The sequence below is a fragment of the Festucalex cinctus genome, chromosome 2 (assembly GCF_051991245.1).
Source record: "Festucalex cinctus isolate MCC-2025b chromosome 2, RoL_Fcin_1.0, whole genome shotgun sequence".
Taxonomy (NCBI): domain Eukaryota; kingdom Metazoa; phylum Chordata; class Actinopteri; order Syngnathiformes; family Syngnathidae; genus Festucalex; species Festucalex cinctus.
This window is the reverse complement of record NC_135412.1, coordinates 39579203-39592664: the sequence shown is the minus strand read 5'-3', so window position 1 is coordinate 39592664 and position 13462 is coordinate 39579203. Positions and strand designations below refer to the sequence as shown.

The 13462-nt window shown below is 41.1% G+C and overlaps 1 protein-coding gene across 11 annotated transcripts in view; it reads left to right on the top strand.

Moving 5' to 3' along the window:
* agrn (agrin) overlaps positions 1 to 13462 on the top strand; it is a 341291-nt gene that overhangs the window by 325357 nt on the left and 2472 nt on the right. For 7 of the 11 annotated variants that reach the window (XM_077515073.1, XM_077515069.1, XM_077515067.1 and 4 more), the window contains 3 exons: positions 2085 to 2117; positions 7132 to 7356; positions 10755 to 10858. In XM_077515073.1, coding sequence (XP_077371199.1) covers positions 2085 to 2117; positions 7132 to 7356; positions 10755 to 10858 — 362 coding nt within the window. The remainder of the gene's footprint in view (positions 1 to 2084; positions 2118 to 7131; positions 7357 to 10754; positions 10859 to 13462) is intronic. The other 4 variants (XM_077515070.1, XM_077515068.1, XM_077515071.1 and 1 more) reach the window with 1 other exon arrangement.

Below are 13462 nucleotides of genomic sequence, written 5' to 3'. Positions count from 1 at the left end.
AACAAAACAAAAAAAAAAAAAAACAAAGAGGAAGATATACTGACCCACTTTCTGGTGCTTGTGCAGTTTATTATTCCTGATCATTAGCCTGGTAAGTAAGCCCAATTTAGAAAAAAAAAGAAAACATTACTGGAATCAGACCTTTCATTTTTTTTTCAAAATATCTCTTATGAGAAATAATTCATTTACAATCCAGGCCATAGATACAGGCAGCAACATATAAATCACAAATGAGCCCCCCTCCAGTTGAGATCTCTTGCAGTGTGTATCCACAGGCATCAATCTCACTTAACAGGAGGGGGGACAGGGGCTCCTTTGAGTCAAAAGTTTAATGGATGTCACATTTAGTAAAGAGCCACAATGAATTTGAGTCTAAGTAAGCGGCGTTGGGGCACAGTGCTCTGCAGGTGCATGGATCAATTCAGCTTGATTTGATTTTGTAACGGAAATGAATACATTTCTCACAAAGGCCATTAAGTGCTCGGTGAGGGCGCAAAGTCAAACGTTCACCTCAGGTTAATGGTACTACCATTTGAAGCTGGCTTTGCCCGCATCTAAAAGCTTAGGTCGATTTGGCTCAAGGCCCATTAATTTCAACGACAAATCATATCTGGCGATGACTCCCCGCTGCTATGGCACTTGACCCCATTTTTTGACCCGTGTGTCTCATTCACTCCTCAAGTTAATTGATGTTACACTACGGCATACTTGCCTCGTTTATATCAAGTAGTTGAGGACATTGGCTGCTGGCTGAATGAGGCCTTTGTGCGAGGTGCAGACGCTGACCATGAATACACTTTATCTTGATGTTCTCCTTTAAAAGATGCTTGTTCCCAGGGCATTTTGGCACATTAGCCACCTTGATCCAATAGTGGTGCCCTGGAGAGACTCCTTTCATGGTTGCAGTGTGATTTAAGGCACGGAGGGATGGGCATTCGGGTGAATTGTCTTGATTGTTGAATCAGGAAAAAAAAAATAATGCAATGATTACAGGTTGCGAGAAATGGGATACATAACAGCTTATTTTCCTACAATAAACTCCATTTCCAAGAAGTAATTATATTTCACCAATTAGACACTCTGAAATGTTCAAAAGCTGTGTTCAAAGCAAAAGAAAGGACCCCCGAGACTGTGGACTAATTGTTTTGCATTCAGTTGCGCAAATCAACTGAAATAAAAATAAAGTAACTGTGTCGTATGGTTCTTGTGAATTAAGAGTTTATCACAATATGAATGCAGTCAAGTTGAAGTCCAGTGCCTGCATGCTGTATTTGTCAGCCAACCTCAATTTATTTATTCAGTTTCCATCAATCTGTTTTACTCATATGTAGTATTTACAACAACCTTTGTTTTTATCTCATGTCTTTTTCTAGCATTAGTGCCACATGACTGACGACAATAATAAGCAAGAATTTGTTTTGTTTGAAATCGACAATTTGACCGACAGCAGTCCTGGCAATCAACTGTATCTTTTTTGGCAGCCCTGGATAATTGCTAGATAAAATTTCACTGAAACAATTAATACAGAGGACAAAGTGAAATACAGTACTGTCACTACATAGTAATTTTCACAGGAACCCTGAACAGGGTAAGCAGTCTCGAATAAGGATAGATGGATTGGCAGCATTGGATGTGGATGCCATTTTTGTGTGACATCATATTCAAGTTGCAGTGTGTGAGTTTGGGAGCAGGAAATATGACTTCAAAGGACATTCCAGAGGACTGCATTTTATACTATGCAACTTCAGACAGCAGACTAACTGGGCCTGTTTTATTTACAGCCATTTATTGCTGCTGTCGCTTTTGACATAACGTTTCTTCCATATGGTCAACAAAATCTGTTTGGTCAACAATCAATCAATCGTTTTAACACACCCATCCCGAGTCAATTCACAATAGACAGTCGCCATGCTAGATATTGTAGTGCTTTTCTCAGCTTTAAGTCTACGTTAGACTGCTGTGAACCCCCACAATGGGTTCACAACAACCCTCCTTCCTTCTGTCCTTCTGGCCTCTCTGCATACGTTGCATGCCGTTGACTCTCTCTCCCCCCACCCCCACCCCCACCCCCCCTTTCCCCAAAGTCCCGAGTCTGTGGAGAACCCGTCTGAGCAGAGGTGAGTCTCTCAGTGCTTTAAGACTTGCGGTCTCTTATTTCTCATTTCCCTCCTCCTTCTGAGGCAAACCCTCCACATCCGCTCACCGGGCTAAATCTCCCTCCGTGGATCCAGCATCGTCTTTATTGTGGTAGAATTACAAGTATGAGTCACGCCCAACATCTTCACACACTTGACTGCATCCAAGTTCAAGGCTCCAATAGTCGCACAGAACTGGATCCAGAGCCTCCCGTCAGAGCTCTCCTTACTGTATTTTACACTCTGCTGCCACCTAGAGTCAAACTATGAGGAGAGGCCCATTGAGGAAGAAGCTTGAAGAGAATTTGAACACGTGTTAGAAGTAGATAAAATCCAACCATTTATAAAAACAGAAGCGACGACACAGCACCGGTCTTGGAAGTCAGCAGCGTATATGAGATTTCCAAACCCCGTGTGCACGCCGTTGTTTTATTCATGATATATTCAGCTCACTTAATAACCTTGAACTTATCACTGACAAGCTGCTCGGATGGAGATTTATTGGTCCCTGTAAGCTATTTGAGGGTTTGCCAGAAGAGGATTCGCTGAGCTTTATTTGTTTTTTTTTTGTTTTTTTTTCTTCTCTTTATGGGAAACATTGTGATACTTTTGAGTCATTCCATTTTTGTTGGTGTTTCTGTTAACCTCAGCAGATTCAGATAATGAATGTGCGTTACATCTGGGACATATTTAAATCGAGAAATGAAAAAATGAAATATAAACATATTTGTATTCTGAATAGGAAATATAAAATAAAACAATTTTTAAAGTATTTTTTTCTGCTGAGGTCAACCACACTATTGCTGTTCTTTGACAAATTGCTAAATATTGTCTCATTGCACTTCACAGTGTAGCCCTTTCATTCCTCACAAAAAGCACTCCCATGAGCCTCTCTGTTTTCCCCGCCGACTCTTGTGCCATGTCGTCTGTCTCGTCTAATCTTTTTTTACCCAGCTCTTTGCTGTTGTTGTTTTTTCATCCATGTGCCACTGGTTGTTTGTTGTCCTCACCTTGTCTTTGTGTCTAAATACCCTTTGAGGAAGGTGGATTATAGCTGTGTGCCAGATGTGCTAACAATTGCACAGATGCTGATTGATGGCATGCACACAAAATTGTACGTTGGAACACACATGCCAGCAAATAGTAGGTAGGATTTTTCATGGGGGAGGTGTCCGTTGTTGCTCCACCAGGAAATCATAAAGAACACAGGCTGGAATTTATTTTTTATTTTTTTACATACTGGTATGGTGATTGTGAGTGCACAGTTGCCCGTTCCTTGCAGTGCCTCTAGGATAGCATCTTATCTTCACCCTCCCAGAGTGTTAGCCGGAAAGAGGCTGAAGATCAAACATGCCACTGAAGACACATCAACAGACACAAGAAGAGAGGTTGTGAACAACTCCCGCTTGGTAGACAAACAGCCCCCTGCTACACTGAAACACGGTCTGCATTCTGATTGCCCTCACATCAACAATATATGACAATAGACGAAGTCCTTGAGATGGAGCTCATATAATTTATTAAGAATAAATCTTGAATCTTGAAAGACATAATTTTGGATAGTTGTATGGTTCCAATTTGGTGCGAACAGTGCCGAAAAAACCTTTCTGTTCAAGTGTGACAAAAAATAATAATAATCAAGAAACACAATGAAATGCTTGGATTGATTTAGTGTGGAAAACTCAGCAAGTCCTGTACCACTGTCAACTTACTATATGCAGTGTTCCGTCGCTACTTTGCCATTCTGTTGTTGGGGATTCATTCTATCGAGGATTTTCATTGTGTGATATAGACACTTAATAGAGGTGTAAATCCCCCCCCCCCCCCCCCCCCCCCCCCCCCATAAAATAAAGTGCTGCTTAAGTCAGAAATGGCATGCTGCTGCGCACTTTTTTTTGACTGTGCAGATGCTCCCTTACTGGGTGGAGCAACATTTATATGAGGATACCCAAGCAAACCGCCTCCCCCCACCCCCCACCAAACCCCCACCGTCAAATATAACGGTGTGCGTATTCTCCCAGAGACTTAAGGATCGTTCCTATTGCGCGCTCAAAAGCCTGTACGAAGGAATAGCGCCTCTTGAAGGTGAACCATCATATTGCACATTATGATTTAATAAACTGCTTCCATGCTCCGCTGGTGACGGCTGTGTCACGCCGAGCGGCTGCTGACTCATGCTGGTGGCTTGGAGTTTGTCTGAAAGTGCAGCTAATAACATCTCCAGTCATTAATGGTGGCAAGCCAATTGTGATTTAGATTTTGAAACATTTGTTTTATTTGATCCACTGTTCCATGACCAGGACGAAAACCACACTGCTCCTCCTGAATCCGAGATTCGACTTCCTGACGGACCCTCCTCTCCAGTACCCCTGAAAAGACCTTACCAGGGAGGCTGAGGAGTGTGATCTCTTTATAGTTGGAACACACCCTCTGGTCCCCCTTCTTAAAAAGGGGGACCACCACCCCGGTCTGTCCATCCAGAGGCACTGTCCCCGATGTCCACGCGATGTTGTAGAGGCGTGTCAACTACGACAGCCCCACAACATCCAGAGTCTTTAGGAAATCCGGGCGGATCGCTCTGCCACCGAGGAGCTTTCCAACCACCTCAGTGACTTCGACCCCGGAGATAGGAGAGCCCACCTCAGAGTCCCCAGACTCTGCTTCCTCAAAGGAAGATGTGTTGGTGGAAGAGAGCACCTGATACGGGCTGTTCGGTCCCTGTACGACCGTTGCCAGAGTTTGGTCCGCATTGCCGGCAGTATGTCGGATTCGTTTCCAGTGAGGGTTGGACTCCGCCAAGGTTGCCCTTTGTCACAGATTCTGTTCATAACTTTTATGGACAGAATTTCTAGGCGCAGCCGAGGCGTTGAGGGGTTCCGGTTTGGTGGCCTCAGCATTGCATCTCTGCTTTTTGCAGATGATGTGGTGCTGTTGGCTTCATCAAGCCGTGATCTCCACCTCTCGCTGGAGCGGTTCGCAGCCGAATGTGAAGCGGTTGGGATGAGAATCAGCACCTCCTAATGGCTCGGGCATCTGGTTCGGATGCCTCCTGGACGCCTCTGGAGAGGTGTTCCGGGCATGTCCCACCGGCGGCAGGCCCCGGGGACGACCCAGGACACACTGGAGAGACTATGTCTCTTGGCTGGCCTGGGAACGCCTTGGGATCCCGCCGGTGGAGCTGGTTGAAGTGGCTGGGGAGAGGGAGGTCTGGGTTTCCCTCCTAAAGCTGCTGCCCCCGCGACCCGACCTCGGATAAGCGGAAGAAGATGGTTGGATATGTTATTTGACATACAGTATGATCAATCCACTAAAGTGCCGCGTTCTTGTGTCCGCCATTGCTTGGCAACGATCAAACAATGGCTTGCGTACTCGATTTTCATCTACAGTAATGGAACAACTCAAAATATGCATTCGGTGTTGAGCACAGTACACTGTATTTATATTTTTTTTTATTGTCTAATAATAAAGAGGAACCGTATTCATTTAGACTCTTTCCACATTCTCCCAGCCACAATCCTCCACAGATCTTTTATAAAACAGTGGAACTTGTAATGTCAGAGTCAATCAGTTCCAGGACATCAGGCAATCTTAATTTGACATAGAAAACATATTTTCCCTATAAATAGAAATAGAAATAGAAATAGAAATAGAAATCATCCCATCCAGGATTAAACTGTTTTGGGTAATAAAGTAATTAAGTAACATTTTAACACTGAGTTGTTACATTAGTGTAAAAAGGAGCTAACCACTATTAAAAGTGAAATGATGACCCTTAAAGTGTGGTGCTCAGAAGGTGAAATGTATATGGTTTATCAAGAAAAATTGCATCCAAATGCATTTTTTGTTACACTGGTTATGTTAAAGCAAGCTTATAATAGCTATAATAGAACATGTCGAGACACCATGACAGCTACTTTTCTCAGCCATACTTGCGTGCAAGGAGCGAAGCCATGACATCACCACGCTGAACGCCATCTTAGCTCAGCCATCTCACCCAATTCAACGTGACATTTTTTTTTTTTTGACGAAACTCTCCAGAGTCAATACTGACTTCCTCACTGACGACGTCCGTTTGCTGACAAATGAAACGCGACAGACGAGGTGTTGTACATGCATGTAAATAATCTCACACCGTATGCATGCTATTGGCTTAGTTTATATCCTTTTCCGTATGAATAAACAATGCTAAAATAAGTATCCAAGTCTAAATTACTAACTTATATACATAGTAAAGCAATCTGGTGTATCACTCAATAGTAACTAATGTGTGCAGCAAGTGACGACCTGTCAACATGGTGATGTCATATCCACCAACAGCATGGTGACGATTACAATTAACCATTGGAATTATTTTGGCAAATACAAGACTAGACACAAAAAGGGGAACACCAGATGTTTATCAAACTTTGCAATATTGCTCGGTTTCCCCATCAATACCTTGAAATGGGCCACCAGAGGCACACTTAAATGTAACTTTGATAAGTGTTGATTGTGGCAGTGGTTCTTTAGTGACATTTCTCCAAAACGTGTATCCAGTTCCGGATTGGATCATCTCAATAGTCACGTGACACCAGGATCACTATTTTGAGGTTCCACTGACAAAACCGTTTCCCCTTAGTATAAATCTACCTTGCTTCACATACTCACCTACCTGTGATTGGCCTTGTCAAGGCGGAACTAGGAGTGAACCCAAATGCACAACTCGAACAAGGCTTAGAACTCAGGCACTAACAGACAAGACGAACTAGCACAGGGCAAAGGGAGTCACAGACTATATATACACACACATACTCAATGGAAACAATCAGGGCAGGGAAGGTAATCAGGAAACAGGAAGGGCAAGTTGTCAGAAAAGGAGGGAGCAAGACATTTAACAAAATAAAACAGGAAGACTAATGAAATTCTACTTCTTAGACATGACAGGCCTATTTGAACTCTTTCCAGCGATTGCAAGGCATCAACATGTCACTCACGCCTCCACTGTTCTGCCCCCCAGTGAAAAGGCTCTGCTAGTGAACAAATTCGAGCTCAGCATCCGCACAGAGGCGACCCAAGGCCTAGTGCTGTGGAGCGGGAAGGGCGTGGAGCGTTCCGACTACATCGCCCTGGCCATCGTGGACGGCCGTGTCCAGATGATGTACGACCTGGGCTCCAAGCCGGTGGTGTTGCGATCCTCGGTGCGCGTCGACACAAACCGCTGGATACGGATCAAGGCTAGCAGGTGAGTCGTGCCATGTCAGCCAGCGAAGGCTTTTTTTCGCTTTGATGGGATTACACTTCATCCATATTCTATTCCTGTCGCTGCGATCCCTTGCATCAATCCTCTGATGCGCTGTGAGTTGACAGATTAGTCTCAGATTAAGGTTATTTCCACGCCTGGTCATGCTTGAGTGCGAAGCACATCGCGGATCCAATTCCATGGACGCATTAATGAATGTTGAGGAAGGAAGAACATGCAGCAGCACTTAGGCTCCACATGGGAAAATTAAATAATAATGTAATTAAAATTGCATGAAAGTGAATCCCAACACACACAAATGTATCTTGAAGATCAGGCTCCTGGCATGACAGCTGATGACACACTTTGGGAATTTAGTTCTAAATTACATTTGCAATTAATCAGATTAGCACAAATTAGATGAAGCGAGGCAAACCTGGATCTTTTTATACCCTTGAGTGGGCTGTGTGCATTCCCCTTTGGGTAATCCAGTTTTGTGGAAGAATATTGTTCATTTTGCTGTACCACATGCATAAATGTAATCTACTGTATATGAATAGAATAGATCACCCAGAGAACACAGACCTAACCCATGGCTTTAATATTTTCTCAATGCAATCAAATGTTATATGATGGTACAATAAATTACAAACGTGTGATTTAAATTGAATAAAACATTATATAGGCACATTGTTTAATGATAATGAAAATGCAACATACTTCCACAGGAATATAAGGATCCTAAAATTAATGAAATTAATGGAATGTAAAAGTATTAAAGCTACATGGAAATAGACTGTTGTGTTATGTATAAACTGGTTTAAAGTTCATCAAATCAGATTTCAATTAGACTTTGTTTGACTTTTCAGGTTCTTATCCTGCTTGCACATCCTACATAATGTTTTGCTTTTAAGAGACAACTTCAAAAACTTCTTTACAATAATATGTTGTGTATTAAGCAGTAAAATCCACACATTTTTATCCATATCAGGGGGCGGCCATTTTGCCTCTTGCTTTGACTGAATATGTGATCACAGTTACTCAGGGCTCAGGTAACAACCAATGATCACTCTACTGCTTTCTGAAGTTGAGCTGTGATTGGTTGTTACCTAAGCACTGACATCAGGTGAGCCGCAATTGGGCTTTACCTGATCAATTGTGATGTCATTTTCAGTGGACAGCAAGTGGTAAAATGGCCGCCCCCTGAGATGGATAAAATCGGGTAGATTTTGCTGCTCATATTCCACAAACACAATATTAATCCGAATGTTGTGTTTAGCCTAGCTTAGCAATGCTGCGTAGAGCATATAGTGGTACCTCTACTTACGAACGTCCCTTCATACGAAATTTTCAAGTTACGAAACTCCTCAACAGGAAAATATTGCCTCTAGTTACGAAAGAAGTTTCAGAATACGAAAGGTGAAACTACAGTGTGGGCCGCTACTCGCAGCTCCCAGAGTTTCCTGAACGTAACATACTTACAGCTGCTCTGCCATTGGCTATTACTGGCATCTTCCTGGCATCCCATTAGCTAAGAGGGACCTTTACCGTATGTGAACATAGGTATAGAATAGAATGTGTCTATGAAGCGTCGTTGTAATTCGCCCCTCGGGCCATGAGGTGTTTAGTTTTACATAAATGTATTAACTAACGGCCGACGAAGTTGTGCAAAAATACAAACAATTGGTGATTGATGAAGGCTACGTTGCACAGTAAGTTTTTAATTGCGACGAGACGGGCCTTTTTTGGAAAAAGATGCCTCGCCGTACCTGAAGTTTCTATCAAGTTTCGGAATTTATTGAAAAGAATCACCCAGAAAAAGTGTTCACCATTCACACGATCGCTCACTATGATGATGTTTGCCTTGGACAGTTTCGAAGGATTGTTAAAAAAAAACAAGGTCTCCAGGTGGAGGAGTGGAACCGTCACATGCCTTCGGTGCCGGATGGCGTGGGTTCACTTATCCGCCTGGGAGATCATGTGCGGCTTACATGATGTAAGCGTGAGTGAGAGACTGAGTGATAAAAAAATAAATAAAAAAATAAAAAAAACAAGATTGTTTAAAAAAATAAACATACATCCTTGGATCAGTTCTTTACAAATCACCAGGCAAAAACACTTCTGAGAGAGAACATGAACCAAAAAGAGGGCAAAAAAAACCGAAGACGACAGCAGTTAAAAAGGTAAATGACCATCATTTTTATTCTTTACCCTATTCTTTGTTTTTTACATTATGCACAACTCTCATTTATTGTGCAATAATCTAATTGTAACATGTATTTGTTACATGTTTTGATGCATTTTTATGCGTTATAAAACATTTATGTCTGAATTTTGGGAGGCTTGGAACAGATTAGGGCATTTACATGGAAAATGCGTCTCTACTTACAACATTTTCTATTTAAGAACTTTCTTCCAGAACCAATTAATTTCGTAAGTAGAGGTACCACTGTATTATTATTAAGAACATTTTGGGGTTGACTTCCCCTTTAAAATTAAATTCCACTTTATGCATGCAGTGCTTTCATGACAGCTGCTGACAAAACTTCAAGCAATATTAACAGGCTTCAGACCTAATGCCGACAAGAGAGATTCAATTCAATAGGATTTAATATATTACTATTAAAATTTTCATTTGTGGACAATTATCCTAAACACACAAAACATCATACAAAACAGTAGAGAGATAACCTCCTCGATAAAGCCAAAAGTGCAGCTCATTATTATTGCACGTCTTTCCAATAGAAAGGAAGCGAGCAGTGATGATTGTGCATGGCAATGTCACGTTAAAGGATTCTGTCATTAGAACCAAATTAACTGCTTGAAACTTGAGCATGACCCATTTATCAACCTCAGCCTGCTGGACATTAGCTTTCAACATGGCTGTGAATTGAAGTGCGGGGGGATAATTACTTTTCTTCCATTGTGTAAGAAAGCAGCAATAATTGATCGTTCAACATTCATACCATGCTAAGTATCGGTTCACGTCTCATCCCTGGCACGCTAAGAGGCACGCGACATAATTTGAATGTTGACGCTGGTGTAAATCACAGCATGTGTAGTTATAGTGCCGCAATCTGTGTCGCTTGCCGTTTTAATGACGCCCCCTTCTGTTGGAATGACACTTTAGTGGGTTCAAATTATCCCCGTCGTCACAATTCTTGAGTGTGCGCTGCTGCATCGCACGGGGCCACCTTGTATGAACGCTAACTCCTACGGCATCTGTTAGCTGCTAGGCGGGCCCCATTTAGAATGCTGCTTGGCAAAGGCATTTATGGGGGGTGCTTAGTGTGCTGCCAGCGGAGCCGTGGAGTCATGATGCCTCAGATGAAATTAAAGAACATTTTACAGCTATTGAGTATGACGCACACGCTTCTAAACAACAGTCCTGTCCTCCGCAGAGCGCTACGAGATGGATCGCTACAAGTTGGCAATGAGGCAGCAGTGACAGGATCATCGCCTTTGGCAGCAACTCAGCTGGACACAGACGGAGCGCTTTGGTTGGGTAGGTGGCCACACTTGGATAGCGAAATGGACAAATATATCATTCGCTCTTGAGAATGGTGACAAGACACCCTCCATCAGGGGAAGTCTTTGCTCCAGCTGACCCACATCCAAACTTTTTTTTTTTTTTTACTGTGATCCCATTCAAGCTCTTAAATCACACACCCTCAATCCAAATCAGGACTTGATCATTTGTGGATTCAAATTAGAAATGTGGTATCCGTGTCGTTTTTGGTTGTGGATACAGAGACCACACTAATCCATTATTTATACAACTAAAAACATTAAAATTTAATGAGTTGATGGAGTTTAACTGCCTTAAAATAATGTATAAAGCCCATCATGAAATTTTACCAGTCAATATACAAACTAAATTTATAAAAAAGGGAAAGTGAGTATAAATTAAGAGGAATTAACAGACTTTTCTTTCCAAACCTAAATACAGAACAAAACAAAAAGAACGATGTATTTCAACTCAAGGTGTCAGTCTGTGGAACAATATGGATTGTAAAACAAAATCTTCTCAGTCTATTTGTATTTTTTTTTAAATGCATAAAAGCACAATACTGCAAAATTATATATTACACAAGGACATGCAGTTGAATAATTTCTAATTATTTTGTAGTATCGTTACACTGATGAAAGCGTCTTGACCGCTCGCTGTCATTCATTTTGTGTTACTTTCTTTTTTTGTGTTGATCAGGGGCAGACATAAAAAGATTTACTTCTTTTTGTCCCCTTTCATTTATTTTACTTAAATAAATTTGAATTGAATTGAATTGTTGTCCTGCAATTGGCTGGCAACCAGTTCAGAGTGTACCCCGCCTACTGCCCATAGCCAGCTGGGATAGGCTCCAGCACCCCCCACGACCCTTGTGAGGAACAAGCGGTTCAGAAAATGGATGGATGGATGAATTGAACTGAACCTAATTGGAATCCAATATCTGACATAAAGACATGTCATGATAAGCCACACTTGAAAGTGACCATTTTAGGGCTTTTTACAGTAGAAAAGCATTCTATTGTGTACCAACCTAAACCAAATCTTGCAGCTTGGTAGAAACAATGGAGGTGTTTTGTTGCACTCAAGTAATAACGTGAAGTCAGTTAAGAGAACTGAGCCCTGCAGCAAGAATACATAATCCTCCAATCCTTCCATCAAGGACCCTTCTTTTGAAATCCCCTTTTCACCATCCGTCATTAATTCGACAGTAATGCGTGTGAAATTAGGCTTGTCGATCCCCCATTTCTAAGGTACACAATCCGATTAAGATGGGCGGGACAGGGGAGGTAAAGAGCTTTTGACGGGAAAGTGAACTCTGAGCCTAGCAGATAAGTGGAGGGGGGGGCATCAGTGATCCAGTAGGACATCATGAAAATTTCAATAAAAACTTGCTATGGTGTTGAGAAAGTAGACTAGTTTGAGTGTGCTGACTCAAAAGCATAACTTAGCATCAAACATATTGTAGGAGAATAGGAAGCGTCAAACAGAAGCCAATTGGGTCACTGTGTCTCCTCAAAGGATGTAAGAATTCATTTAAAATTGGATTTAAATTAAAAAGGTGCTAAAAGAGAAAGCATAATGGACTCAATCAGTTGCTTTGAATTACAAAATTGATTCACTTCATATTAGAGAATAACCATTTCAGTCTGTTCGCACGGAGATTAAAACACATTATGACTGTCCTCGAAAAGGCTGCTTTCCAATTTAGTTATAGAAATCCAAAATTCTGCCTTCACCAAGACAATAATGCTTACTTTTGATTGACACTTTGAGGTGTTCATTTCACAACGTCCTCATTTTTATGATTGCAATGTATTGCATCATACTGAGAGCTGTTTCTAAAATTCCATTCATGTATAATAGTGAAAGAATTAATACAGTAGCACGTCAGCCAAGAAGAGGGAGATTAGATTAAATGTATATTAACTCATTCACTCTCAGGACATTTTCACTATTTTACTGGATTTTGACTGATTTTGCTATGCCCGTAGGATATTATGTCCTATTGCTATAAAAACATGGAATCTACCAAAAGAAAGATTAGAGCCTCTTCTTTCATCAGGAAAAAAAAAAGTATATTTCTATCTTTTTACATTTTGCATCAATTAGCATTAGAGTATGGTTAAGTTTTATCATTATTCACAAATCTGTTTAAAACTGTGGGGAAAATAGCTTTTTGATCTCTTATATTCTGCTGCCATCTGCTGGCCGTTTTTGTAATAACTACCATTGGTTCAAGCATTCTCTTCAGTTCAGAGGCTGCATCAAACCCAAAATGCATAAATACATCTTTGGGAGCATGGTAATATTTAAAATAGAACGTATTTATACATTTTTGGGAGTAAATTAGTTAATAATGAATTAATTATTGAAACAATTAATTTAATTGAAACCCTGACCCTGCATTTAAGCCTAATGAAAGTTTTAAACCCGACTTTGAAATTCTAACTTTGATTCTATACTATAATCTATATACTATATCTATAATTCTACACTTTGAAACCCTAATCCTAGTTTAAACCCAAATGAAAAACTCCACTTTAAAATGCTAATCCTACTTTGAAGCACTAACCCTAGTTTAAAACCCTATTTTGAAATCTT